The sequence below is a fragment of the Bos mutus genome, chromosome 3 (assembly GCF_027580195.1).
Source record: "Bos mutus isolate GX-2022 chromosome 3, NWIPB_WYAK_1.1, whole genome shotgun sequence".
In the NCBI taxonomy this organism is placed as follows: Eukaryota; Metazoa; Chordata; class Mammalia; order Artiodactyla; family Bovidae; genus Bos; species Bos mutus.
In genome coordinates this window covers 3273026-3298382 of record NC_091619.1, presented here as the reverse complement: position 1 = coordinate 3298382, position 25357 = coordinate 3273026, and the positions used below count along the sequence as shown (strand labels likewise).

General features: G+C 45.0%; 1 protein-coding gene and 1 long non-coding RNA gene across 2 annotated transcripts; one reads left to right on the top strand and one right to left on the bottom strand.

The window, feature by feature from the left end:
• Positions 1–17: 17 nt before the first annotated feature.
• Positions 18–25309, bottom strand: LOC138986375 (uncharacterized). The gene is made up of 2 exons (XR_011463212.1): positions 25013–25309; positions 18–308 (listed from the first exon to the last, which is right to left on the bottom strand). It is a non-coding gene; the product is annotated as an uncharacterized lncRNA (long non-coding RNA).
• On the top strand, positions 13874–15255 carry KCNJ10 (potassium inwardly rectifying channel subfamily J member 10). The gene has a single exon (XM_070365875.1). The coding sequence runs from the start codon at positions 14095–14097 to the stop codon at positions 15253–15255; it is 1161 nt and encodes a 386-aa protein (XP_070221976.1). The 5' UTR covers positions 13874–14094.
• Positions 25310–25357: the final 48 nt, after the last annotated feature.

The following is a 25357-nucleotide window of genomic DNA, read 5'->3' as shown; positions in this document are numbered from 1 at the left end:
ATTTGTGTGCATCTGGCTCAGTTTCTATTTGTTTATTTTCTTTGGGGCAGGACAGGAGGAAGATTAATGAACAAAGACATCAACTTTCAAAAGAACCCCAAACCCAGCTCCATTCCTCTCCCAACGTTGAGGGCTTACATAACCCCGCAGTGCTTTTCTTCTAGGCCTTCCTTGACACCGTCTCCTTTCTCCTCTCTTCCCCTCGCTCACATTTAGAACACTTGGAAGCGTAGAAATGCTTCTTTTCAGTCCCCACTGTGCAGCTGATCTCCTCCTGGAGGCCTCCAAGGTCGCTATTCAAGTTGGAGCTGGTATCCAAAACAGAGATAATATGGTTGGTGAGAGGAGGCTAAGTAGTAGTCTCCTGTCTCCACCAAAGCCAGTGGGAGGGATGGGACCCATCTGCACGGGGAGGGGCTCAGGCTAGACATGGACTTTAAAGCAGGACATGATCTTGATAACTCTCAAGCACAGTGCATCCCAAATTGACCCAGCAACAGGTTCTAAAAGGCAGAAGGAATTTTATCCCAGAAGATACAGGGGTGGGTCATAAGCTCCCACACCCTGGATATCCTTGAAATCTGTTTTGTCTTTTAAATTACATAAAATTTTCACTCTACTCTGTTTTACATCGTTTGTTAAATATTGGGGCTTCCCTGGTGGCTCAGACAGTAAAGAATCTGCCTGTAATGCAGGAGACCTGGGTTCGATCCCTGGGTTGGGAAAATCCCCTGGAGCAGGGACCTTCTCCAGTATTCTTGCCTGGAGAATCCCATGGACAGAGGAGGCTGGCAGGCTACAGTCCATGGGTCATAAAGAGTTGGACACGACTGAGTGACTAACACTTAACTGTGTAATATTAACTATGTTTAATAGTAAAATAAGATTTCCCCTCAGAATCCTTGAGTGAAATTGATATCTTAGGAAGGTATGTTAAATTTAATCCTGTGGCTTTGAGCACCTCTTGGCACCCTATTTTGAGAAGTATGGAGCTAATATGATGCCCTTTTTTCCACGGTTAAGGAAATAATGGCCGAAGAAGTTTAAATACTTACCCAAGATCACTGTTAGTCAGAGGCAGAGTTGAGGCAGGTACCAAAAGCTCTTGTTCCCAGTCCAGCCCACTGCCTACCTATGAGTTCCTGATATCCTGGCTCTGTCTCTAGGACGCTAGGCTCAGACACACACCTAACTCAGCTGTCTAAGATGTGTATGGGCTTGGAGACCCACCCCGCTTCCAGCTCTGAGTCCGATCATGCTCACAACCCTACTATTTGTGCACAGGGCTCTCCCAGCACACAGCACCCGAGCATGATGGGCTGTTGTTGGGACAGAGAGTGAGCTAGCACTACGACTTCCTGTTTTTAGCCTCCCATTCATTTATCTATACCCCACTGTGATTGGTTCAGGTATTCCTGTACCTTCAAACCTAGAATAATTGGATAGTGGGAACTCTTCCTATCTTCCTAGAAACTGCCTCCCTTTCTGACCCCATTTCCAAATCCCTGCATCAAGAAGCCATCTTTGGAGGGAAGAAACAGGGCGAACAGGAGGTTGTGGGGCTTAGAATGCCTCTACTAACATAGGCACCTTGGCTTTGGGATGTGGGTGGGGATACAGTGACACAGATTTTGGAGGTCAGAGGTGTGATTTGATGGACAGCACAGTATTCCTTCGGGCTTCCCTGGTGGCTCAGACAGTAAAGAATCCACTTGCAATGCAGGAGATTTGGGTTTGATCCCTGGGTCGGGAAGATCCCCTGGAGAAGGGAATGACTAACCACTCCAGTATTCTTGCCTGGAGAATCCCATGGACAGAAGAGCCTGGTGGGCTATAGTCCATAGGGTGGCAAAGAGTGGGACATGACTGAGTGACTGTCTCTCACACACACACACACACACACAGTATTCCTCTATATCACCCTCTTCCAAAATCACATGTCCAGGATGCAAGACAGGAGGCAGAAGAAACTTGGAGGAGAAGAAGGGATGGGCCAGACAGATGTAGGGGGAGTGAAAAGACAAAGAGGAAGGTGAAAAGAAGGATAGACAAGGGGAGACACATTTTGGTAAAACAGTCAGTATGAAATATGAGCAGGGCAGTGCAGATGATAGAAGAGATGAGAAGAGAGTGGGGAGCAGAGTCCAAGGGAAGGAATGGGGAGGATAAAGACCTGTCATGCAGACCTAGAAGGAACACTAGGACGGGAGCAGTCACACAACAGAGAGCATGACCACCAACCCTCAGACGCACCCTGGGTGATTGCTGCGCACTCTGCACACCTGGCTCCTGCGAGCCCCCATCCTGCTCTAGGTGTCCATCTTCTCTAGGTGTTGTTGAGTGTGAAATCTGCTCAGCAAAGGCAAGGTCACTGTAATATTAACCTGAAGCTATAGTGGAGAGAACTTTGTAATGCAGCCAGAACTAGATACTAATCTCAGCTCTGCTACTTATATATTGGGTCACCTGGGCTCCTTGCACCCAAGTTCCATAAGGAACTGAAGAATGGAAATCCTGCCTGGGACATCCTGGGCGGTCCAGTGGTTAAGATTTCGCCTTTCAACACAGGGGGTGCGTGTTTGATCCCTGGTTGGGGAGTTTAGATTCCACATGCCTTGTGGCCAAAAAACCAAGACATAAAACAGAAGCAATATTGTAACAAATTCAATAAAGACTTTAGAAATGGTCCACATCAAAAAAAAAAAAAAAAAAAAAAAAAAAAAAAAAAAAAACAAAACAAAACTCTGTTCCTGAGTTGCTGCAAAGGTGAAATGTGATGTGCTGGTCTAAACTAGGCATTCAGGAAATGATAGTTGCCCTCATTCTCTCTCCTGTTTCCCTGAACCAGCCGCCAGGAAGAGGAAGTACTCTGTGGTCAGAAGAGAAGACCCCCACCCCCCCCTGCTCTGAATGGGTGTGCACTACAGGCAGGGGACCAAGTCCCTGAATCTGATCCCTGTGGGAGGCGCTGGGCTCCATACCCAGGCCACGTGGCTCATGCCCCTCATTCTAAGCCCAACCTTTAAATCCATGAAGCTGACCACAAGGCAGGAGGGTGTTATGGGATCAGAGCCCATCGTTGTTTTCCCATTTGTCCCATTAAGTCTCATGTGCTCTCAACACTTCTACCAAAATGACTGGCTCCTCTCCCCTGCTGGCCCTGGATCACCTCAACGCTATACCTTTTGTTCCTACAGCTCTCTTCCCTGAGGGGCCTTCTCTTTGACCCCACCCCCAAACTCCAGTCTCTAAGGGTCCAAATCTTGCCTTCAGGCACAGTCCCAGTGCCACATTTCTCTAACATAATCTCCCCTGGGTGAAACAGTCAGGTGTGGAGGAAAAACCTCAACTCTTGCTTGTTACTTACTGATTATGTTTCCTGGTTAAAAAAAAAAAAAATGAGGATAATAGCGATTATAGGAGATAACATTAAAATATCCCCAACAGCTTAGCCCAGTGCCTAGCACTTAATAGGTGCTCCGTCAATACATATTGGTTGTCTTTCCAGCCCCATTGCCTTGAGCTAGACGTCACCTTTCCCTTTGCAAAGTTCCCCAGGACTTCATGGATCTTCCCCCCACCCCGTGGCACTTATCACATTTTGCCTGCTTTGTGGTTGTCTCCCTTATTTGATTGTAAGGCGCTCAAGGCTAGAATCTATATCCAACTTACCTCCATAATTTCAGTGTCCTGTTTAGAATCTGGCACCTAGTAAATGTTCATTGTATAAATGCACGAACACACACCTGAGACTTGCATAAATATGCCTATGCAGGGGGTGCATCATTACAGATGAGGGTGTTTGGTTTGTTTGCATATCTAATAGTGCTGATAATTAGTTATTGGCATTTCAGTGGATACAGGAAAGAGAAAAATCATCATAAGAAAAAAATCAAAAGATACAAACAAGAATGGGGAGTGAGAAGGCCTCAGAGGGACAGAGACCCTGAACCAGAGTGAAGTTCTATCTGTTGTCCCCAGACCAAGAGCTTCCATATGCCCTTGGTCCTCGTGGAGAAGGATTCTCAGTATGCTTACATTGGCCCCTGTGGCTGGAGTGATTTGGGAGTACCCTCCTCCTCATTTATTTACTCATAAACTACTTCTTGATAAAGAAGACTCTACACATGGACCATCACAGATGGTCAACACAGATATCAGATTGATTATATTCTTTGCAGCCAAAGATGGAGAAACTCTATACAGTCAGGAAAAACAAGACTGGGAGCTGACTGTGGCTCAGATCATGAACTCCTTATTGCCAAATTCAGACTGAAATTGAAGAAAATGGGGAAAACCACTAGACCATTCAGATATGACCTAAATCAAATCCCTTATGATTATACAGTGGAAGTGAGAAATGGATTTAAGGGACTTGATCTGATAGAGTGCCTGATGAATTATGGATGGAGGTTCGTGACATTGTACAGGAAACAGGGATCAAGACCATCCCCATGGAAAAGAAATGCAAAAAAGCAAAATGGCTGTCTGAGGAGGCCTTACAAATAGCTGTGAAAAGAAGAGACACGAAAAGCAAAGGAGAAAAGGAAAGATAGAAGCATCTGAATGCAGAGTTCCAAAGAATAGCAAGGACACATAAGAAAGCCTTCCTCAGCGATTAATGCAAAGAAATAGAGGAAAACAATAGAATGGGAAAGACTAGAGATCTCTTCAAGAAAATTAGAGATACCAAGGGAACATTTCATGCAAAGATGGGCTCTATAAAGGACAGAAATGGTATGGACCTAACAGAAGCAGAAGATATTAAGAAGAGGTGGCAAGAATACACAGAAGAACTGTACAAAAAAATCTTAATGACCCAGATAACATGATGGTTTTATCACTCACCTAGAGCCAGACATCCTGGAATGTGAAGTCAAGTGGGCTTTAGAAAGCATCACTACACACAAAGCTAGTGGAGGTGATGGAATTCCAGTTGAGCTATTTCAAATCCTGAAAGATGATGCTGTGAAAGTGCTGCACTCAATATGCCAGCAAATTTGGAAAACTCAGCAGTAGCCACAGGACTGGAAAAGGTCAGTTTTCATTCCAATCCCAAAGAAAGGCAATGCCAAAGAATGCTCAAACTACCGCACAATTGCACTCATCTCACACGCTAGTAAAGTAATGCTCAAAATTCTCCAAGCCAGGCTTCAGCAATATGTGAACTGTGAACTTCCAGATGTTCAAGCTGGTTTTAGAAAAGGCAGAGGAACCAGAGATCAAATTGCCAACATCCACTGGATCATTGAAAAAGCAAGAGAGTTCCAGAAAAACATCTATTTCTGCTTTATTGACTATGCCAAAGCCTTTGACTGTGTGGATCACAATAAACTGTGGAAAATTCTTCAAGAGATGGGAATACCAGACCACCTGACCTGCCTCTTGAGAAACCTATATGCAGGTCAGGAAGCAACAGTTAGAACTGGGCATGGAACAACAGACTGGTTCCAAATAGGAACAGGAGTACATCAAGGCTGTATATTGTCACCCTGCTTATTTAACTTCCTCCTCCACGAGTACATCATGAGAAATGCTGGGCTGGAAGAAGCACAAGCTGGAATCAAGATTGCCAGGAGAAATATCAATAACCTCAGATATGCAGATGACACCACCCTTATGGCAGAAAGTGAAGAGGAACTCAAAAGCCTCTTGATGAAAGTGAAAGAGGAGAGTGAAAAAGTTGGCTTAAAGCTCAACATTCAGAAAACAAAGATCATGGCATCTGGTCCCATCACTTCATGGCAGATAGATGGGGAAACAGTGTTAGACTTTATTTTTGGGGGGCTCCAAAATCACTGCAGATGGTGATTGCAGCCATGAAATTAAAAGACACTCAACCTATTGGAAGGAAAGTTATGACCAACCTAGATAGCATATTGAAATGCAGAGACATTATTTTGCCAACAAAGATCCATCTAGTCAAGGCTATGGTTTTTCCAGTGGTCATGTATGGATGTGAGAGTTGGACTGTGAAGAAAGCTGAGCACTGAAGAATTGATGCTTTTGAACTGTAGTGTTGGAGAAGACTCTTGAGAGTCCCTTGGACTGCAAGGAGATCCAACCAGTCCATCCTAAAGGAGATCAGTCCTGGGTGTTCATTGGAGGGACTGATGCTGAAGCTGAAACTCTAATACTTTGGCCACCTCATGCAAAGAGTTGACTCATTGGAAAAGACCCTGATGCTGGGAGGGATTGGGGGCAGGAGGAGAAGGGAACCACAGAGGATGAGATGGCTGGATGGCATCACCGACTCGATGGACATGAGTTTGGGTGAACTCCGGGAGTTGGTGATGGACAGGGAGGCCTGGTGTGCTGTGATTCATGGGGTCGCAGAGTCGGACACGACTGAGCGACTGACCTGACTGAAACTACTTCTTGAGTACCTACTGTGTGTCATACATTGTGTTAATCATATGTCAGGCTAATCGAAATATGCTATACCTGAATCCTTATTTCAATAAGCTTCTTTGTAGTAGAAGATACATGTTATACCAAGTAGACGCGCAATAGAAGATATAGATGGAATATAAATACACACACACACACACATATATATATATATTTTTTTTTTTTCAGAGGCTTTACTTAAGGCTGTGGGGGTCAGAGAAGTCCTCATGGAAAAGGAATCATTTGAAATGGGCTCTGAAAGATATCTCAGCTATATAAAGACAAGGAGAAAAGGAGTCCAGGAAGAGACAGGAGCATGAACAGCCCTTTGAAGGCAGGAAAACCGGGGTTTGTGCAATAGGGAGCAGGGGACTGCTGGTTTGTCTGAAGTTTGCTAAGGACAGAAGAGGCAGGAAAGAAGGCTGGAAAGAAGGTACAGAAGCAGACTCTGCGAATGCTCCAGACTGAGTTTGGCCTGTCTTTGATACCTAGTGGACACATCATCTGTAAAACCTAAACCAAGAGTAGAAGGGATTGAGCTGGGGAAGGATCTGAGATAGTTATAGTACAATGACAAATGGAGTTTGGAGGGAGAAAGTTTGGGAGAGCAAAGACCTCGATTTACCAATCACATCATCTCCCTTGGCTTCAGTTTCCTCATTCATAAAATAAGGATTGTAACCTTAATATCTCATAGGAATGCCACGAGAGTAGAAGTGCTATGTGAAGTACCGGATGCATGTGCACTGATTCGTGATCAGAGGCGTAGCTTAGGAAGAGTGATCCGGTAGCAGTGTGGGAAGGATTTGGGGAGAGAAAGAATAGAGACAGGAGATGAGTAGGAGGTTGATGGTTCAGCCAAAAGGTATTAAGGACCTGAAGTCAGACAATGAAATGAGGGGGAAGAGACATAGTAACAAATCCACAGCATGTGGCACCTGATGAATATTGGGATGAGGAAGGAGCAGAGTTTGAGATGTTGTGAAACATTTTCAATGCAGTTAACTTGGAAGTTATGGCACTGTTAACTATTTAAAAAAATTTTTGGCTGTACCATGCATGCAGGATCTTAATTCCCTGACCAGGGATCAAACCTGTGCCACTTACATTGGGAGTACAGAGTCTTTTTTTTTAATTTTTTATTGCAAGTTATTTGCTTTACAATATTGTGCTGGTTTCTGCCATACATCAACATGAGTCAGCCACAGGTATACATACGTCCTCTCCCTCTTGGACCTCCCTGCCAGCTCCCTCCCCCTCCAGCCCTCCTCGGTTGTCATGGAGCACTGGGTTGACCTCCCTGTGTCACACAGCCAATTCACTGGCTATCTAGTTTACATGTGGTAATGTATGTTTCCATGCTACTCTCAATTCGCCTCATCCTCTCTCTCTCACACCGTGCCCATAAGTCTGTTCTCTATATCTGCATCTCCACTGATGCCCTGCAAATAGGTTCGTCAGTACCATCTGTATAGATTCCATATATATGCTTAATATACAGTATTTGTCTTTGACTTACTTCAGTCTGTACAATAGGCTATAGGTTCACCCACCTATTAGGACTGACTCAAATGTGTACTTTTTTAAAGCTGAGTAACAGTCCGTTGCATATATGTACCACAATTTCTGTATTCATTCATCTGTTGATGGACATCTAGGCTGCTTACACGTCCTAGCTACTGTAAAAAAGTGCTGCAACGAACACTGGGATACATGTGCCCCTTTCAGCTACGATTTTCACAGGATATATGGCCAGTAGAGGGATTTATGGGTTACATGGTAGTTCTAGTCCTAGTTTTTTTTTTTTAAGGACTCATGTTGTTCTCCATAGCAGCCATATCTATCAATTTACATTCCCACCAACTGTGCAAGAGGGTTTTCCTTTTCTCCACATCCTATCCAGCATTTGTAGATTTTTAAATGATGGCCATTCTGATTGGTGTGAGGTGATACCTTATTGTAGTTTTTATTTGCATTTCTCTAGTAATGAGTGATGCTGAGCATCATTTCCTGTTTGTTGGCCATCTGTATGTCTACTTTGGAGAAATGTCTGTTTAGGTCTTCCACCCATTTTTTTGATTGGGTTGTTTTCCTGGTATTGAGCTACATAAGCTGCTTGTATATTTTGGAGATTAATCCTTTGTCAGTTGTTTCATCTGCAATTATTTTCTCCCATTCTGAGGATTCCCTTTATTGGAGCACGAAGTCTTAACCACTGGACCACCAGGGAAGTCCTGGCACTGTTAACTATTTAGGAAACCAAAGAGGGGCAGAAGTAGAAGAAAGAGAATTCATTCACACACGGAAATGGATGCATTTAGAATTCGTATCCCAAAGCTTCTTCATTTGGGTTGCTCTTGCCACAGAGAGGATAAAGCTCTTTGCTCAGGGCTGCTTCCCCGCCCACCCCACTCCCAGCCTGACAGGTACACAGCTCTAAGCTGCCCCTGCTCCACTGCCTCAGGGAGGGGGCTGAAGCATCCTTTCTGGTCATGCCGTTTGGCAGAGTCCTCCCCAATGCCCACAGCTGTGTATAGGCTTGTTCTCCTCCTTCATCCTCTTGGAAAGGGAACTGCAGATCCAGAGGGAGCTGGGACCTGTGCCTGGGGCTTGCTCTATCCCACCTTTTGAAAAAAGAATTTGTAAACATCTGTGCACGTGTAAACTTGGGTCCCTATGAGGTAGACCATGGCTGCAGCCCTGACTCAGGCCTTTGTCCAAATCAGAGTTCTAGTCATCCTTTTACTCAGACTTTCTCAACAAACTGCACTCAGTACTAGTGAAACAGGTGATGTGCACAGTCTGTGGCCTTAAATTCAGAACTCACAGATGGCAAACAATTGTAAACAAACCGTTGCAAAACACCATGATGTTTGAAAATAGGAATGTGTACAAACTGCTTCTGGAGGCGGGGAGGTGGAGATGAACTGTTTCTTTAACTGTCAGGCAGGCTTCCAAGGGGGAAACTAACACTTGAGTGAGTTTTGAAAGATAAGCTGAAGGTCATCATCCTGGTGGGCAAGGAGCGGGGCAGAGCAAAAGCAGATCCAGAGGTAAAGGTAGATGTGAGGGGCTTTATGGAGCCAGAGTCTAGGATATGAGCAGAAAAGTGGCCAGACCAAAGCCAAGGAGGAAGCAGGGACCAAATCACGAAGAGCCTTGAATGTTGTGCTCAGAGCAATGGGGAGCCAGGAATCAGTTTTAATCACAGGAGGAGTGTGCATACTGCAGAGCAGTCCGGTACTCAAGAAAGGCTCTGATAAATCCATTCTGGAGAATAAATGACTCATGAGCTCTTAGATAAAGAAATAAAGCTTAGATCCATCTGCAGGTGTGAATCAGGAGGGAGAGGTGTTTGCTAAGGGGACGTGCCGGACATCACTGTAGGTGTGACTGGCTTTTGTTTTAGGGACTTATTAGCTTAATTTTTGGTGTAGAAAGAAGGTGATTGTGTCTGACAGCTGAGAGGCTGCTTTTGTTTTCAGAATTCTTCAGCTACTGTCCCTGGTATCTGGCTGGGACTGTTCTGGGGAAACAGCACCCTCTAGAGGAGACAGTTATGTGTTTCAGGTGGGGCAGCAACAAATCATTTCCAGAACTCTACGCTGCCCCCTTCTCCAGGGGCCCAGCCAGCCCTGGGGGTGGAGTGTAGCAGATTTGTTCATATGCTTCCGATTCTCAGTACTGTGGAGAACAAAGCTGCCTGGCGGTGGGAGGTAGTGCAATAGCTGGGAGCAGCATGTAACAGCTGGAGGAGGCAGATACAAAGGCTGGCAACAGCAGGCCCACAGTTGGAGACGGCAGTCACCACTAACAGTAGCCCAAACCTCCACTGCCCAAGAATCTGTCGCCTTAACACTGGCCTCTGGAAGCTCTGCGCCCCATCTTCTCTGTATTAGCTGTGCTCCTCTATACAGGAAACTACAGAGGCACCTCCTGAGAACATGAGACGGTGAGAATGAACTCGGGATATATGCAAGCAGTTGCTATAATTTAAAAGTTCTGGAGCCAGAAGACTTGGGTTCTGGCTCCAAATCCACTTGGAGCAAACGTCTTTGAACCTTAGTTTCTAATGATGCGTTTCCTACTTACCTCACGGTGTGGGGGTCAAATTACATGTCTCACAAACTGTAAAATGATATATGAAGTGAAGTGAAAGTCGCTCAGTCGTGTCTGACTCTTTGGAGCCCCATGGACTATACAGTCCATGGAATTCTCTAGGCCAGAACACTGGAGTGGGTAGCCTTTCCCTTCTCCAGGGGATATTCCCAACGTAGAGATCGAACCCAGGTCTCCCTCATTGCAGGCGGATTCTTTACCAACTGAGCCACAAGGGAAGCCCCCAAATGATATATAATTAGAGACTATTATGTTGGGAACAATAAGCAAGACATCCCTTGAGCCCCAAGAGCTTCCATTTCCCCAGATTATACAGGGTCTCTCCTCAGCACAAGCAAAGCTAGGACTTCAGTGTAGGATCCCTGGATGTCATGGTATAAAGTGAGGCGATACAGACAGGAAGGAGGCAGGCATCTTGATCTTCTATGAATGTAGTCAGAAACTTAAAGACAGTCTTTAAACCTCCCATCCAAAGCTCTAATCTCCTCTGTAGAATCTCTGTAAAGTTCTCATCCTACCTGGCATTGAACACTTCCAGGGACAGGGTACTCTCTACCTTTTGAGATGCTCTTTCTACATTTGTTACAATGTTCTTCATATCAATCTGGAATCCTTTCCTTGGCAGTTTATCTTTTTCTTGATGGTTTAAACTCAGTGGTCCTGGTTGTTCCCCTTGGAGCTCAAACTTGTGTTCACATGGCAGTGCATTCAAACCAAATATTCTCACATAGCCTTCATATCCCTCAGACTGCCTCTTCTCCCAAGTAAACTTCTCCATTACCTTCAACCACTTCTCACATGATTTGGTTCTGAAGACCCTCATGTCCTGATTGTTCCTTGAGACTCAATACTGCAGATGTGAGATGAACAGAGGTTCAGACTCAACTGAATCCTTAGATACTTTAGTTCAACTCAAGGAACTTACAATTGCACTGCTTTTTTGGCAGCCAAAACACATAAGTAACTCACATTGGATTACTTTCTGCTAAAATGCTTACATTTATTTTCATGGTTCTGCTTATGAAATCACATCTTTCCAATTGCAGAACTTGCTCAGGTAATTTTTGGACCCAAATATGTAATCCTATGTTTATCCTTTTTGTTATATTTGGCCCACTCATCTGGCTTCTTTTTGATCTGTCCCAACTCTGTGTCATTTGCATAATCGATGGCCATGTGTTCTATATTTTTGAATAAAATTAGTGTTAAGAACATTGACTGAGGGCAAGACCAAAGATAAAGCTCTCTGGTACATCATTAGAAAGCTTATTTCAGGCTCTCATGATCCACTCACCAGTAACACTGATTTTTTATTTTTAAGCCACCCAATTAGAGAAGCATTTTGTTCATTTGTCTCTATCCCCAAGGACATAACGAGAGATCTTGTAAAAAAAAAAAATCTTGCTTAGTTGCACTTTCTCTATTACATTTCTCTGATGTGCCAAATTAGTAACCTTGTCAAAGAAAATTAGGTTAACATCATTTGACTTGTTCTTAGTAACCCCATGCTGGGTCCTACTGATAACTGCCTTTCCCCAACCCTGCCCAAGCATTCACTATCTTAATGTTCCATTCTAGAGTCTTGTCTATGGTCTACCTCTTTGTAGTTTGTGAAATGCATTTAAATTTTCTTTTTGAAAATTAAAATCATGCTCACTCATCCACAACTTTCTAGCATGCCTTCTGTTCTCTAGAACCTGTTTTAGATTCCCCTGTTCTTCAAAATCTTCTATAGAAGTTTCATTTCTTTCAAGAGTTTGAGGGTCAAATGAGAAGCATGCTAACATGTAAACTGTGACTGCACACAGATGCAAGTTTTGTGGTGATTGTTTCTTTTACTAATATTACTACTTCTGAGTACTGAATGGGGCTTTACTTGGGCCCTAAATAAAAATTTTTCAAACTTCAGAATTACAGGGTCTCCTTCTCCAAAATAGCCATGTCTGGCTGAGGAGTCTCATGTGGATGAGTTCCAAGTGGGCAGTGTAAAATGCGCTGTTGGTTGTCTCTGAATATTCTTGGATTCTTGTCTGTTGGTGATCTCCAATTTTGTGTCTATTTGGGTGAAGCTCCAATACTTTGGCCACCTGACGCAAAGAACTGACTCATTGGAAAAGACTCTGATGCTGGGAAAGATTGAAAGTAGGAGGACAAGGGGACGACAGAGGATGAAATGGTTGGATGGCATCACTGACTCAAACTCGACTTTGAGCAATCTCCGGGAGTTCGTAATGGACAGGGAAGCCTGTTGTGCTGTAGTCCATGGGGTCGCAGAGTCGGACACAACTGAGCAACTGAACTGACTGACTGGGTGAATATATGAATCGACCTAGATAATTTAGAGCTTTCTAGCAATAAGGCCATGGAAATACAGGCTAAGGGGCAGTGTGCAGAAGGATAAAATGCAATGGGACAGACTTCTGAGAATGGAGAATGTGATGAGCCTCTCTGTGTTCTCCAAGAAGAAACAAACTCCCCAGAGATCACCTGCTCCTTCCCAGAAGGCCTGGCCAGCAGATATCAAGTCCAAGGGCTCAATTTATTATAATTCTTTCTCTGCTGGAAAAGTACAAGTTATTCCTTGGGCAGAGGTGCCAAGCACCTTGTATTAAATGAGTTGTCTCCTATTTCAGAGCCTTGTCCCACTTTCTACTATCAGGACAAACAGCATTCCTGAATCTGAACTTGAGCACACATAGTCACGAGCTAATATACACTCCCAACTCTCCTACTTCACTCAGTCAAGACAATTTTGCCACCTACAATCTGGCATCTCTCCCAGTCCTTAGGAAAACGGCCCAGTGCTGCCAGGAGGCTTCAGTTAGATGTTTTTCCTACCCCATCGCTTGTTTACTTTTGCTCAGTTCTGTCTATGCTGTTTCTGACACCACTCCAGACCCAAACCTAGATAATGCAAAAAGATGATAATGACAATAATAATAAATAGTGAAATGGGCTGGGTGCTTAGAGAACATCTTGAGGGGTGGAAGAACAGGTAGTTTCTGCTATCTTCTCAGCTAGAAGAGTATCTTAGTATCACCAGTGAGCACTGAAGTGGAGGTTGGGGAGAGAATGGAGAAATTAAGGGCATATGTGTGTTCAGGGGGACTGACCTGGAAGGATAACAACAGGATAGTCTTTCTTGCTGTTGTCATTCAAGACAGTAGGGAGGGATCCTATTTCAGAATTAGGGATCTTCACAGAACCAGTTCTGTGGTGAAAGGAGACCAGCAGAGCCCTCTTTAGTCCCACTGCCACTTTCAAGGAACTGGGAACTTATTATTACTTTTTCTTCTCTGCCCCGCCTAAGAATTAAAAATATCAGACTATATTGCAATTATTTGCTTTGCTGACCAAGTATCTTTCTCACTAGGCTGTGAATTCTTGGACAGCTAGGTTGCTGTCAGCTGTCAGATTCATTTTTGACTTCCCAGCATCTTGCACTACAGGGCCTGGCATGTTGCAAGTGCTCAGTAAACATTTGCTAATAAGAGAACAGATCAGTGGCACTGAAATGAATACTTCTTCCTTCTTGTTGGGAAGGGGTGGCTGGGAGTTGGCTGGATTTCTGCAGTAACTCTCATTATGCTGTCTTGCTCTCTGCAGATGACTTCGGTTGCCAAGGTATATTACAACCAGACCACTCAGACGGAAAGCCGGCCCCTAATGGGCCCAGGGATCCGGAGGAGGAGAGTCCTCACTAAAGATGGCCGCAGCAACGTGAGAATGGAGCACATCGCTGACAAGCGCTTCCTCTACCTCAAGGACCTGTGGACCACCTTCATTGACATGCAGTGGCGCTACAAGCTGCTGCTCTTCTCTGCCACCTTCGCAGGCACCTGGTTCCTCTTTGGTGTAGTGTGGTATCTGGTAGCCGTGGCCCACGGGGACCTGCTGGAGCTGGGCCCCCCGGCCAACCACACCCCCTGTGTGGTACAGGTGCACACACTCACCGGGGCCTTCCTCTTCTCCCTTGAGTCCCAGACCACCATTGGCTATGGCTTCCGCTACATCAGTGAGGAGTGCCCACTGGCCATTGTGCTTCTTATTGCCCAGCTGGTGCTCACCACCATCCTGGAGATCTTCATCACAGGTACCTTCCTGGCAAAGATTGCCCGGCCCAAGAAGCGGGCGGAGACCATCCGTTTCAGCCAGCACGCAGTCGTAGCCGCTCACAATGGGAAGCCCTGCCTTATGATCCGAGTGGCCAACATGCGTAAGAGCCTCCTCATTGGCTGCCAGGTGACAGGCAAACTGCTTCAGACCCACCAGACCAAGGAGGGTGAGAACATCCGCCTCAACCAGGTCAATGTGACTTTCCAAGTGGATACAGCCTCTGACAGCCCCTTCCTCATCCTCCCCCTTACTTTCTACCACGTGGTAGATGAGACCAGTCCCTTGAAAGACCTCCCCCTCCGCAGTGGTGAGGGCGACTTTGAGCTGGTGCTGATCCTAAGTGGGACAGTGGAATCCACCAGCGCCACCTGCCAGGTGCGCACTTCCTACCTGCCAGAGGAGATCCTTTGGGGCTATGAGTTCATACCCGCCATCTCGCTGTCAGCCAGTGGCAAATACATAGCAGACTTCAGCCTTTTTGACCAAGTGGTGAAAGTAGCCTCTCCAAGCGGCCTCCGTGACAGCACTGTACGCTATGGAGACCCTGAAAAGCTCAAGTTGGAGGAGTCGCTAAGGGAGCAGGCTGAGAAGGAGGGCAGTGCCGTTAGTGTGCGCATCAGCAATGTCTGACGGCTTGGAGTCCCACCTCCCCATCCCTCTGGTTTCTCTTCTTCTTGTGGCTCCTGGGTGAGGGATGTTTGTTATCCAGGCTTACTGGGGAGCCCCAGAAGCATCCTTCTCCACTTCCTCTTCTTTAACCCCGAGGTCACCTGGAGTCCACATTTTCCTCCCTTCACCTCACCCCACTTTGGCCCCAAGATGCACAACTCCCTTAAGCCAGGATGGGGGAAGGAGAGGGAAGATTAGGCTGAAGTGGCTTAGAAGGCCTCAGCCATGCTTGGAGACTCACATTAGAAGGACCATGCGGCTGGATGAATAGACTCCCTCCCACCTCCCATTACCACCAATGTCTGGTACTTTGAGGCTGGAGCCCCCTCCCTCTCTATCTTCCCACTTACCATGTTACCTAAGGCAAGACTCTCTCTCTGATGGGATATATGCCCTCAGAAATATAGGTCGGCAGAATAATTTTTCTCCACCAAAACCTATGGAGAGAAGCCAGGGTTTTTCATGGTGTAGTTTACTTTCTGTTGGCAACTCCCGACTCTAACCTAGGACCTTGGTCCCCACTGTTCTCCTCTTTCTAGTTTCTAAACTGGACTCTCTCTTTGGATACCCAGTTCCTACACACATGTCCTCTACTCCCAGGGAATATAAAGCATAAAGACACAACCACCACATCTGTACCCAACCTGAATATTGAATTCTTCACTGTGGGGTGACTAACACAGAGCTACTGTTTAAAACTTTGAACCTGTCCTCCAGGTAGCCCTGTTTCCCTGTGTTCCATAATGTGATGACCCTCCACAATTCATTCCCCTAGAAAAAGTCCAATGTCCAGGCCCCACAGAAAGGTCTGGAAATAGTGTTCCTGATTACACTGTCCCTGGCTTCCCTGATTCTTTCCTGCCCAGCCCACTCTCCTCTTAACCCCAGCTCTGAAGGAAGGGAGGGAAAATGCAAGGGCCTTCCTCTCAACACTGATGCTTGACTAAAACTAGACTCACAGGGCACAGAGTCGCAGGAAAGTTAAACCAACCCACCAAATGGGAGGAGTACATTCTCAGATTTCCAGACTGCTGTATACAGCTTCTGGGAATTGGCGTGGCTTTAAGGTTTGAGCAGAGGCAGAACTCTGTGGCTGGCAGACACTATTCACTGTTACCCCTCCCAGTGCCCTTCTGAAAAGTGCCAGCTATTCTGTTAGGCAGTGCTGGGAGGGGAGGAAATTACACCTCCTGATCAAATAACTATGGTCTCCCTCAGCCATTCCCGAGACAGTATAAAATGAATATCAGTCTTCTCTCTTCTCTCCTTTGCCATGAAGCCAGTTTCAGGCAAGTTAAAAGGCATATTTTACGAGATCAGACTCAGGCCATTCCTTGTTCCCTGATGGGGACTGTGGTATGAGGTCATGAAGGGTGTATGGATGCCAGAACTTTCTCTAAAGCTCCAAATCCCAAGAGTGCTCCCTGTTCTCATTTAGGTACCAAGGAACACTCTCCCCCACCCCAGATGGATTCGCATAGAGTCAATGTATGAATCAAGTGGCAAATTATTTAAGGTAGACCAGCCAATTGTTATGGGTTTCCCTGGTGGCCTAGATGGTAAAAAATCTGCCTGCAATCTGGGAGACCCAGGTTTGATCCCTGGGTCAGGAAGATCTAGAGAAAGAACTGGCAACCCACTCCAGTATTCCTGCCTGGAGAATCCTATGGACAGAGGAGCCTGGTGGGCTATAGCAACTAATGCACACACACACACGCACACACACACACAAACACACAAATTGTTATAAGCTACACACTTATACAGAATGTATATTTGCATCTGTGTAAAGATGAGCCTTACAGAGAAACCCGCAAAATCTGGAGAGTGGACCCATGGTTATCATTTACTACAACTGCCCAAGATCCTCCTATATGATCTCTCCTTGAACTCAACTAACCCTTCATTCTCCACTTACTGTAAACCCCACCATTACTCCCTAGCTCTCAAGCAAACAAGAACCAGAACAACTTGAAAATCTGAGACAGAAGACAGAAGGCAAAGAGTCACCTTCTGGGCTCTACACTTTTTTCAATGTTTGACTCACCTGATTTCTTTCAACTTGTGCAGGCAAAGAGCACTGCGTTGTGTGTGTATCTTCTGATCTATTTTCAAATTGTCCTCCACCTAGTTTCTTCTGTACAGTTGCTTCCCTCCTGAGAGAAATGCTGTTTTCCCATTCCCTCACTGTCTATTCCAAGCCTCCAGACTCCTCAGATTCTTGGATAACAAAATGAACACTTTCTGACTGACCCTTTTTCATTCTCCTGCACAATCCCTGACTTTGCTCTAAATTGCACTTTAAATCATACCATCCTTTTGATACAACCTGGCTTATAAGCCCCATCAGAGAACAACACTCCCTTGCCCTCAACCCTAAGTGGTTTTCTAGCCTACAGCCCCCATCTCTTCTGAGCTGAAATCATCTTTCAGGCTATCAGGCAAGCTTTAGAAGCAGCCAGGTCTGGTGAGCAATGGGATCCCTGACCACACCAACCATGGACTTGGACTGTGAGGAGAGCACTGGGCACAGATCTTAAGGGAGGAGATTTCAGAGGATGGTCAACATGACTCATGTGGGAGGATACTCAGGGTGCAAAGATGAGAAAGGGTGGTACTGGGGGGACCTAGTGAAATCGATGAAACCCTTGAGTCTTACTTGGGTTAGCAGACAAGAAGTAGCTGGAGGCTCGGGGAATTAAGCTATGATAAATAAATCAAAGGTTTATCTAAGAAAGAGAAACAGAGATAATATATATATATATATATACACACACACACACACACACACAGAGGTAATATAGATGTACATAGGACCAAATATACAGAATGTGCAGAAAGAAAGTATTCAGAGAGCTCAGCATGGGGGCAGGTAGCTTGCTCTCGTTTGGGGGGTAGGACTCCCCAGGTTCCCAGAACTTACAGCCAGTGATCCTCATTTCAACATGCAAAGCCTGGCAAAGGCTTTCAGGTTTGATGATGGGAAAGGGAGGGGTGGAATTTGCTCTTCAGAATAAAGAGGTGTCCACTGAGGCTTCCGATAAACCCTGTGCTGCCGACAGGACCAGGAGGAGGGGAGACACTCCATCCATGGAAATCTAGGACGGTCTACAAGCCGGTGTGCTTGCACGCCCAGTGTCCTGTCCCTGTGGCACTTAAAGTCCTGTTCCCCTCTCTATTTCCCTGCTGTCATGGGGTGGGGCAGCTGCAGCTCCAGCCCCAGGAGGTGACGGCTATTAAACTGAGAAGCTGAGCACTTTGGTGTCAGAGGTACTAAAGGGAAGCCTCAAGCCTAGAATCTAAATGCCAGGACTAAAGAGCTGCTGGACCCAAGATATTCTCAAGGCAGAGGCCCAGCTTTCCGTGTGGCTGCAAGCAGCCCAAAGAGAATACCTTCTGTGCTGAAGAGTCCCAATTCCAGCATCTGGGCATGGGGCAGGGCGTGGTGCTTTAGCTTTGATGGGAGAGGCTTCTGAAATCTCTACTCTATGCTTTACCTCATTACCCGCCTGACCCCCTAACCCAGCCTCAGCTAGTAAGACCATCAGGGATTTCTCTCTGAGACCTGAGCAGAGAAAAGCAGCCAGTTATACTACTGCTACTAGTCAAGGACACTGCCCCTCCCAAGGCTGCCACCCTGGTCCTTTACCCTTGCTAGGTAACCTAGCTTATCTGTAACATAACATAACACACTACCTTTGCTGTAAAGTTAGCCTGGGCTTCGGGCTCAGTCATGGCCAACTCTATTGAAAGCAGAAATATCTAGGGATGGTTTTTCCATTCACTTCATTAAAGACTAAACCAGGTCAAACATACCTAGGAAAAATATGTCGGGTTTTTTTTTTTGGTTTATTTTATTTTTGTCTGTTCAGAACAAGTTACTATTACTAAATAAAATGGCTGAATCTATGTTCTTCGCTCCAGCTTCTTTTAGAAATCAAAACCAATCCTGTTATTAAGGCCTGAACTCACTGGCCTTCCTTTGGGAAAGGAGGGTGGAACTGGGCTGTGCTGGAAGAGCCACTGACAACATGGTCAGGTCTTTCTCTTTCAGTGTTACCATCAGTCCACCAACTCCTTTCCCACACCTCCCCTCATTAACTTTAGGATCCTCTAGCAAATACCTTTTACACTCAGTTTTAAAAGGATTACAAAAAAGTTAAGACCGAGAAATCTGAAAACTATCTCAGCTTAATCCAGGAAAGTCAAGTTGCTTTGGAATCCAGGCATTGCCCCTTTTAGCCAGCGATCATGAACACAACTTCCCTGCCACGCTACCATGGAGTAGTTCCTTATATGTCCTCAAGGCTCTACATGCCTATTCATTTAATCATTAGGTATTTCTTGCCCCAATTCTCAAAGAAGTGGGTTTCTCTTCTATGCTTATCTATCAACAGCCTAAAGAAGGCTTGGTTGTTAATATCCAGTCCTGAATTGAAAAAACAGACCCCGATGGTTACTGACTCTTGTTCCCTAGAAAAGGAAGGACAGAGGGAGAAGATTGGGTCTCTTACCATCATCAATAAATACTTATCTACAACATTTGGGAAACACTAGGTTTTAGGGATGAGTCATGGGACATGGGGCTTCCCAGGTGGTACTAGAAGTAAAGAACCCGCCTCCAATGCAGGGATGTAAGAGACTCCGATTTGAGCCCTGGGGTCGGGAAGATCCCCTGGAGGAGGGCATGGCAACCCACTCCAGTATTTTTGTCTGGAGAATCCCATGGACAGAGGGCTATGATGGGTGGGCGATGATCCATAGGGTCACAAAGAGTCAGATACAACTGAAGAGACTTCATGCATGCACACATAAAACAGGAAAGATATATAAGATATGTGAAATATACAGACCCATAACATTTGAAGAAACTTGCCAACTTGTGAAGAAAAAAAGACAAAATAACAAGTAGCATACATTAGGGCCAGATATACCATTAACAATATATTCTAAACAGTGAGATCTCTGTGGGAAACATTCCCCAAGGATGGGCACTAGGCAAGGGATGGTATCAATCTAAGAGGTGTGGTTAGAACACATCTGACATAGGATTCAAGAAAAATCAGCAAAAACTGAGTTCCTTTTACAAGAAGTGTACCATTCAAGAGACAAACAAGACACGATACATACCATCAAGGTACATACAGTTTTTTCTGACTTTATAACTGCTATTCCTTCTGGGGAACTCTCCGTACTGCTTGCAAACTCCCATGTTAACTCTCAGTAGACAAAACCCTGTTAAAAGCTGTGACTTTCATTACACTTGTCACAGCTGCAATTTTGCTACTTGTCCATTATCTGACTAATATCTGCCTCACCCACTAGACTTTAAGTGCCATGTGACTTTAACTGCGATTCTTGTCAGTGCTGGGTCACCAGTACAGCTGGGCATGCGTGCTAAGTTGCTTCAGTCATGTCCAACTCTGTGCGACCCCATGGACCGTAGCCCTCTAGGCGCCTCTGTCCGTGGGATTCTCCAGGTTGCCATACCTTTTCCAGGGCATCTTCCTGACCCAGAGATTGAACCCATGTCTCCTGCATCTCCTGCACTGGCAGGTGGGTTCTTTACCACTAGTGCCACTTGGGAAGCCCACCTGCATGTGCGATGCTCAGAACTGGAGAACAAAGGATGGAAAGAAAAGAGGGAGACAAGTCTGTTCTTGTACTGAAAGACAAGTAGTATATAAATAAGTGAGGAGAAACAGGAACCTTTGTTAGGACAGCATGAAAAAAAGTATCACAGTTAAAAAAGCAAAAGGTATATTTAAGGAATGGTTAATAAACCTAAGATATAATCAACAAGGACCTACTGTATAGCACAAGGAACTGCACTCAATATTCTGAAATAACCTACAGGGAAAAAGAATGAAAACAAATATATATGTGTGTGTATAAATGAACCACTTTGCTGTACACTTGGAACTAGCACAACATTGTAAATTAACTGTGAAAGTGAAAGTGAAGTCACTCAGTCATGTCTGACTCTTTTCGACCCCATGGACTGTAGCCCACCAAGCTCCTCCCTCCATGGAATTCTCCAGGCAAGAGTACTGGAGTGGGTTGCCATTTCCTTCTCCAGGGGATCTTCCCAACCCAGGGATCGAAACCAGGTCTCCCACATTGTAGGAAGACGCTTTAACCTCTGAGCCACCAGGGAAGCCCCAATATAAAATAAAAATTATATTATAAAAAACACCCTAGAATAGAGGGCTTTCTCGGTGAATAGGTTTAAAACATAAGATAATGGAAGGATTTAATATCAGGTTAAATAGTTTACTATTTTTTTCTACAGGCTTGGGAGCTATTGAAGATGTTTGAGAAAAGAAAGCATCTAATTAAAATACTGCTTATGAATAACAATCTGGCTGCAGAATTGAGAACCAGGAGACACTAAACCAGTTAGAGACTTGCAAAACCTTAGGGGAAAGGTAACTGCCACAGATCCTAGTGTAATACAAGTGTCAATACTGTTATCAAATTGAGCTGTTGAAGTCTGGACTGAGGTGCAGGATGCTGAGCACAAAAAGAATTAGGGATAGACTCAAAAGAAATTACAAAGCAGGAAATATAAGCAAGATCCAGACAAAAAAAGAAGGGGATTGAATTAAGGCACCGGTAGGAAGCAGATGCTTATTCTCAAAGGGCTAACTGGACATGATTTAATGAAGAGATTATCTGCAGAGGTTTGGGGAGGTTCAGGGCTGGTGAAGCACCCAGGGACTTGGAACAGCAGGGAGACTTTGTTCCTACCAAGTGTGTGCCTGCTAAGTCGTGTCAATCATGTCTCTTTTTGACCCTATGGACTCCGCCAGGCTTCTCTGTCCATGGGATTCTCTAGGTAAGAATACTGGAATGGGTTGCCATGCGCTTCTCTAAGGAAGTCTTTACTAGTCGTAAATCTGAAGGGACTGTCACTGAAACCTGTGGAGAGTTGTAGCCAAGGGACAGGGCTATAATTTCAGCAGGAGCCTTGGCCTTAGGTAGAGGAACTCATGCCACTCCCAAAGTTCTGCTAATGTCTGCCACTGGCCTATTCTAATGAGAAGCCAGGGGGCAAGGGAAACCGTGTGATGCTGAAAAAACAGGGAGGAATAGACAGAGAGTGGACCTAAAAAGCTAGTGAGAGCACACAGAGCACAGCAACCAAGGCCAAGGTCCTCACTGCTGATGCTAGGGCTGAGGTATGCATGTCTGTGTGTTCTCCCTAGCCACTCATTCTAAAAAACTGGAAACAAGAGACAGACAATGAAAGGGAGAATTAGGAAGGGTTTTAAGTAATGGTTCAAGAGGTAATGAACAGTGGAGCATTTGAAAAAAAGTAGCTTTTCCAGGGAGAAGTGAGAAGACACAACTCCTACGCCCAATGCAAAAAGCTCAATATGGGGTCCTTAGTGCCGTGATACTTCTGTCTGACCTAGAATTACCTTCCCTAATCTACTCCCTTCTCAAGTCCCACAAACACTATCTACATCTCGCTTTGATCCAAACTTAGTTTCTTTTGATTAGTTGTTTACTGTTTTCTTAATTTCCCAAATTTGATGTGTTTTATGCGTTTACTAGGTTAAGCTCTATAGGGACAAACTGGTTGAGGCCTTTCTGCCACACTATCTAAACCAACCCAACCAAAGGAACCCCTTTCTCCCTCTGGAGGATTAACTAAGTTAATCCTCAAACATCTACCTCCCATATCCTCTACCTTCTGGGACCAGCCCTCACTTATCTATCACTAGCAGAGGAAAAGAATATCAGAGATAAATCACAGTGAGAGAAAATATCAGAAAGATTCAAACAAGAGATCAATGACGGGAGGGAGAGGGGGAAATTAGATATCATAATTAACATTCTATTTGCAGGTTAGCCATACAGTAGTTAAGAATACTCTGGGCCATCTGCTTCTGAGTTCCAGCTCTGCCACTAGCTGACTATGTGACTGAGGAACATTACTTAACCTCAAGCCTTGATTTCTTCATTTGTGAATGTGGGACTATCTATCTTACATGGTTAAGTATTTAGTGTGATGATGGACATACTGCAAATAAGTAGTCAACAAAGCTGGCTATTAGAAATCATCATCATCATTTGAATGATGCAAGAAACTTAACTGCAAGGGAAAAAAAAAAAAAAGTTAAAAGTAATTATTGGGACTTCCCTGGTGGCTCAGTGGTAAACAATCTGCCTACCAACACAGAGGACACGGGTTCCATCCCTGATCTGGGAAGATCCCGCAAATACTGAATGAAGTTCATGTGCCGTAGAGCCTGAGCTCTGCAACAAGAGAAGCTATCAAAATGAGAAGCCTGCGCATTGCAACTAGAGAGTGGCCGCTGCTCTCCACATTAGAGAAAAGCTCACGCAGCAACGAAGACCCAGCACAGCCAAAAAAAAATTTTAAGTAACTATTAATATAAGGTATATATTTATACTAAGGCACAGATAATGACAAAGGGATATCAGAATATGAATACAGGCTATGTGAGATTAAGACAGTTTATCCAAAGAATAAATGTAAATTGTATGAGGGATGAATGGAGGGTAGTCCTCGAAGCTGCATATTCAGACTAGATGGAGTCATTTACTTTCCTTATGCTAGTATAGAAGACTTCCCCTAGGAAGTAGATCAATCTGTAAAGTCAATTAAGTCAGCATTTACTGAACATGTACTGTGTGCTTAAGACTATAATAAGTTATGAGTAATTAAAAAAAATTCAGGATAAGATATAACCCCTAACCTCAAAAACGCTACAATCTCATTGAAAGGGTTATGAATACAATATAAAATAAATGGTGAAATTCCGAAGTGCAGACTGTAAGTTCAGTAAGTGCCCACAGAAGGGCAAGAGATCACGGGTTAGGGTCCTTGGTGAGAAATTCATGGGAACAGGGTTTTGGAGTGGGATGAGTAAACGGGGTAGAACTTGAAATAAAGGATATTTCAAAGAGAAAAGGACTGGGAGTTGGAAGCATCCCCAAAGATGCCACTCCAGAGCTTCTGCTATGAGTAACCTGGAAAATCAATTCAACGTGTACCGAATGCCATAAGTTTGGTAATGTGATATTCGCTGAGGTACAGAAAAGAACAAGATAATCTATTCTCAAAGAACTCAAAGCGTCCTGACAGAAAACTAGGAAAATGAAACCAAAAAACAGTTATCACTGACAAATGCTATATTACAGGGATAGTGATTCCAAAACGGAATTTTAAAGCAACGGGACAGCAAGCACTGAACAGCAGAGAGGAGCAGGGGCTTCTGTGTCAATGACTTTCTAGAACTTAGAGCCCCTTGGCCTCTGTCCGTCTATCCTCACTTAGCGGAATGGCATCTAAATCACAGTGCCTGATGAAAAAGTGAGCTGAGAGCCAGGATATGCTTTCAGGAGTTAACACGTGAGCCGAAGCTTGAAGGGTTAAGTAGTGACTGAAGAAGAGACGGCAACGTTGACAGAAAGAACAGCAAATACAATGACACTGAAGTACGAGGGCATGACATATTTTAGGAACCCTACGAAGCTTCCCGTCCTCCCTTCCAGTTCCTCCACCAAGCGTTGTCGGATAATATACAGGCTGACCAGTTCAATTCAAATTTAGATAAACAATAATTTCAAAATATAAGTAGGTACCAAATATTGCACACACTTTGGGCCTCCTTTCAATTCATCCCAGCTCGGCTCTCTGGTAGCCCACAATCTGCCTCACTCCCGCCCCCGGCCCCCGAATTACCCTCGAGCAGGAGAGGTAAAGCGTGAGAAATCATCACAGGTTTATTTTTTCTTCATTCCTATTTTTTTCACTCTCGGGTCTCCCGCCCAGGCCAGAAGGATGTGGTTCGAAGTTCGCTCCGCTCTAGGAGTCAGTCTCTCCCATCTGGAGTTGAGGCGAGGGAAGAACATGGCCACCAACAATTAACACACTTCCAGCTTGGTAAAAAGCCCACCCAGAGCCAACCGGCCCGGCAAGCGGAAGTCGCCTACCCCAGGACCGGAAATCCCGCCTTCGCCGGAGAGCAGGGGCCACTGAGAATCCAGCCCCGGTATGTGGCCGGAAGCAGGACGGGGCGGATCTTCC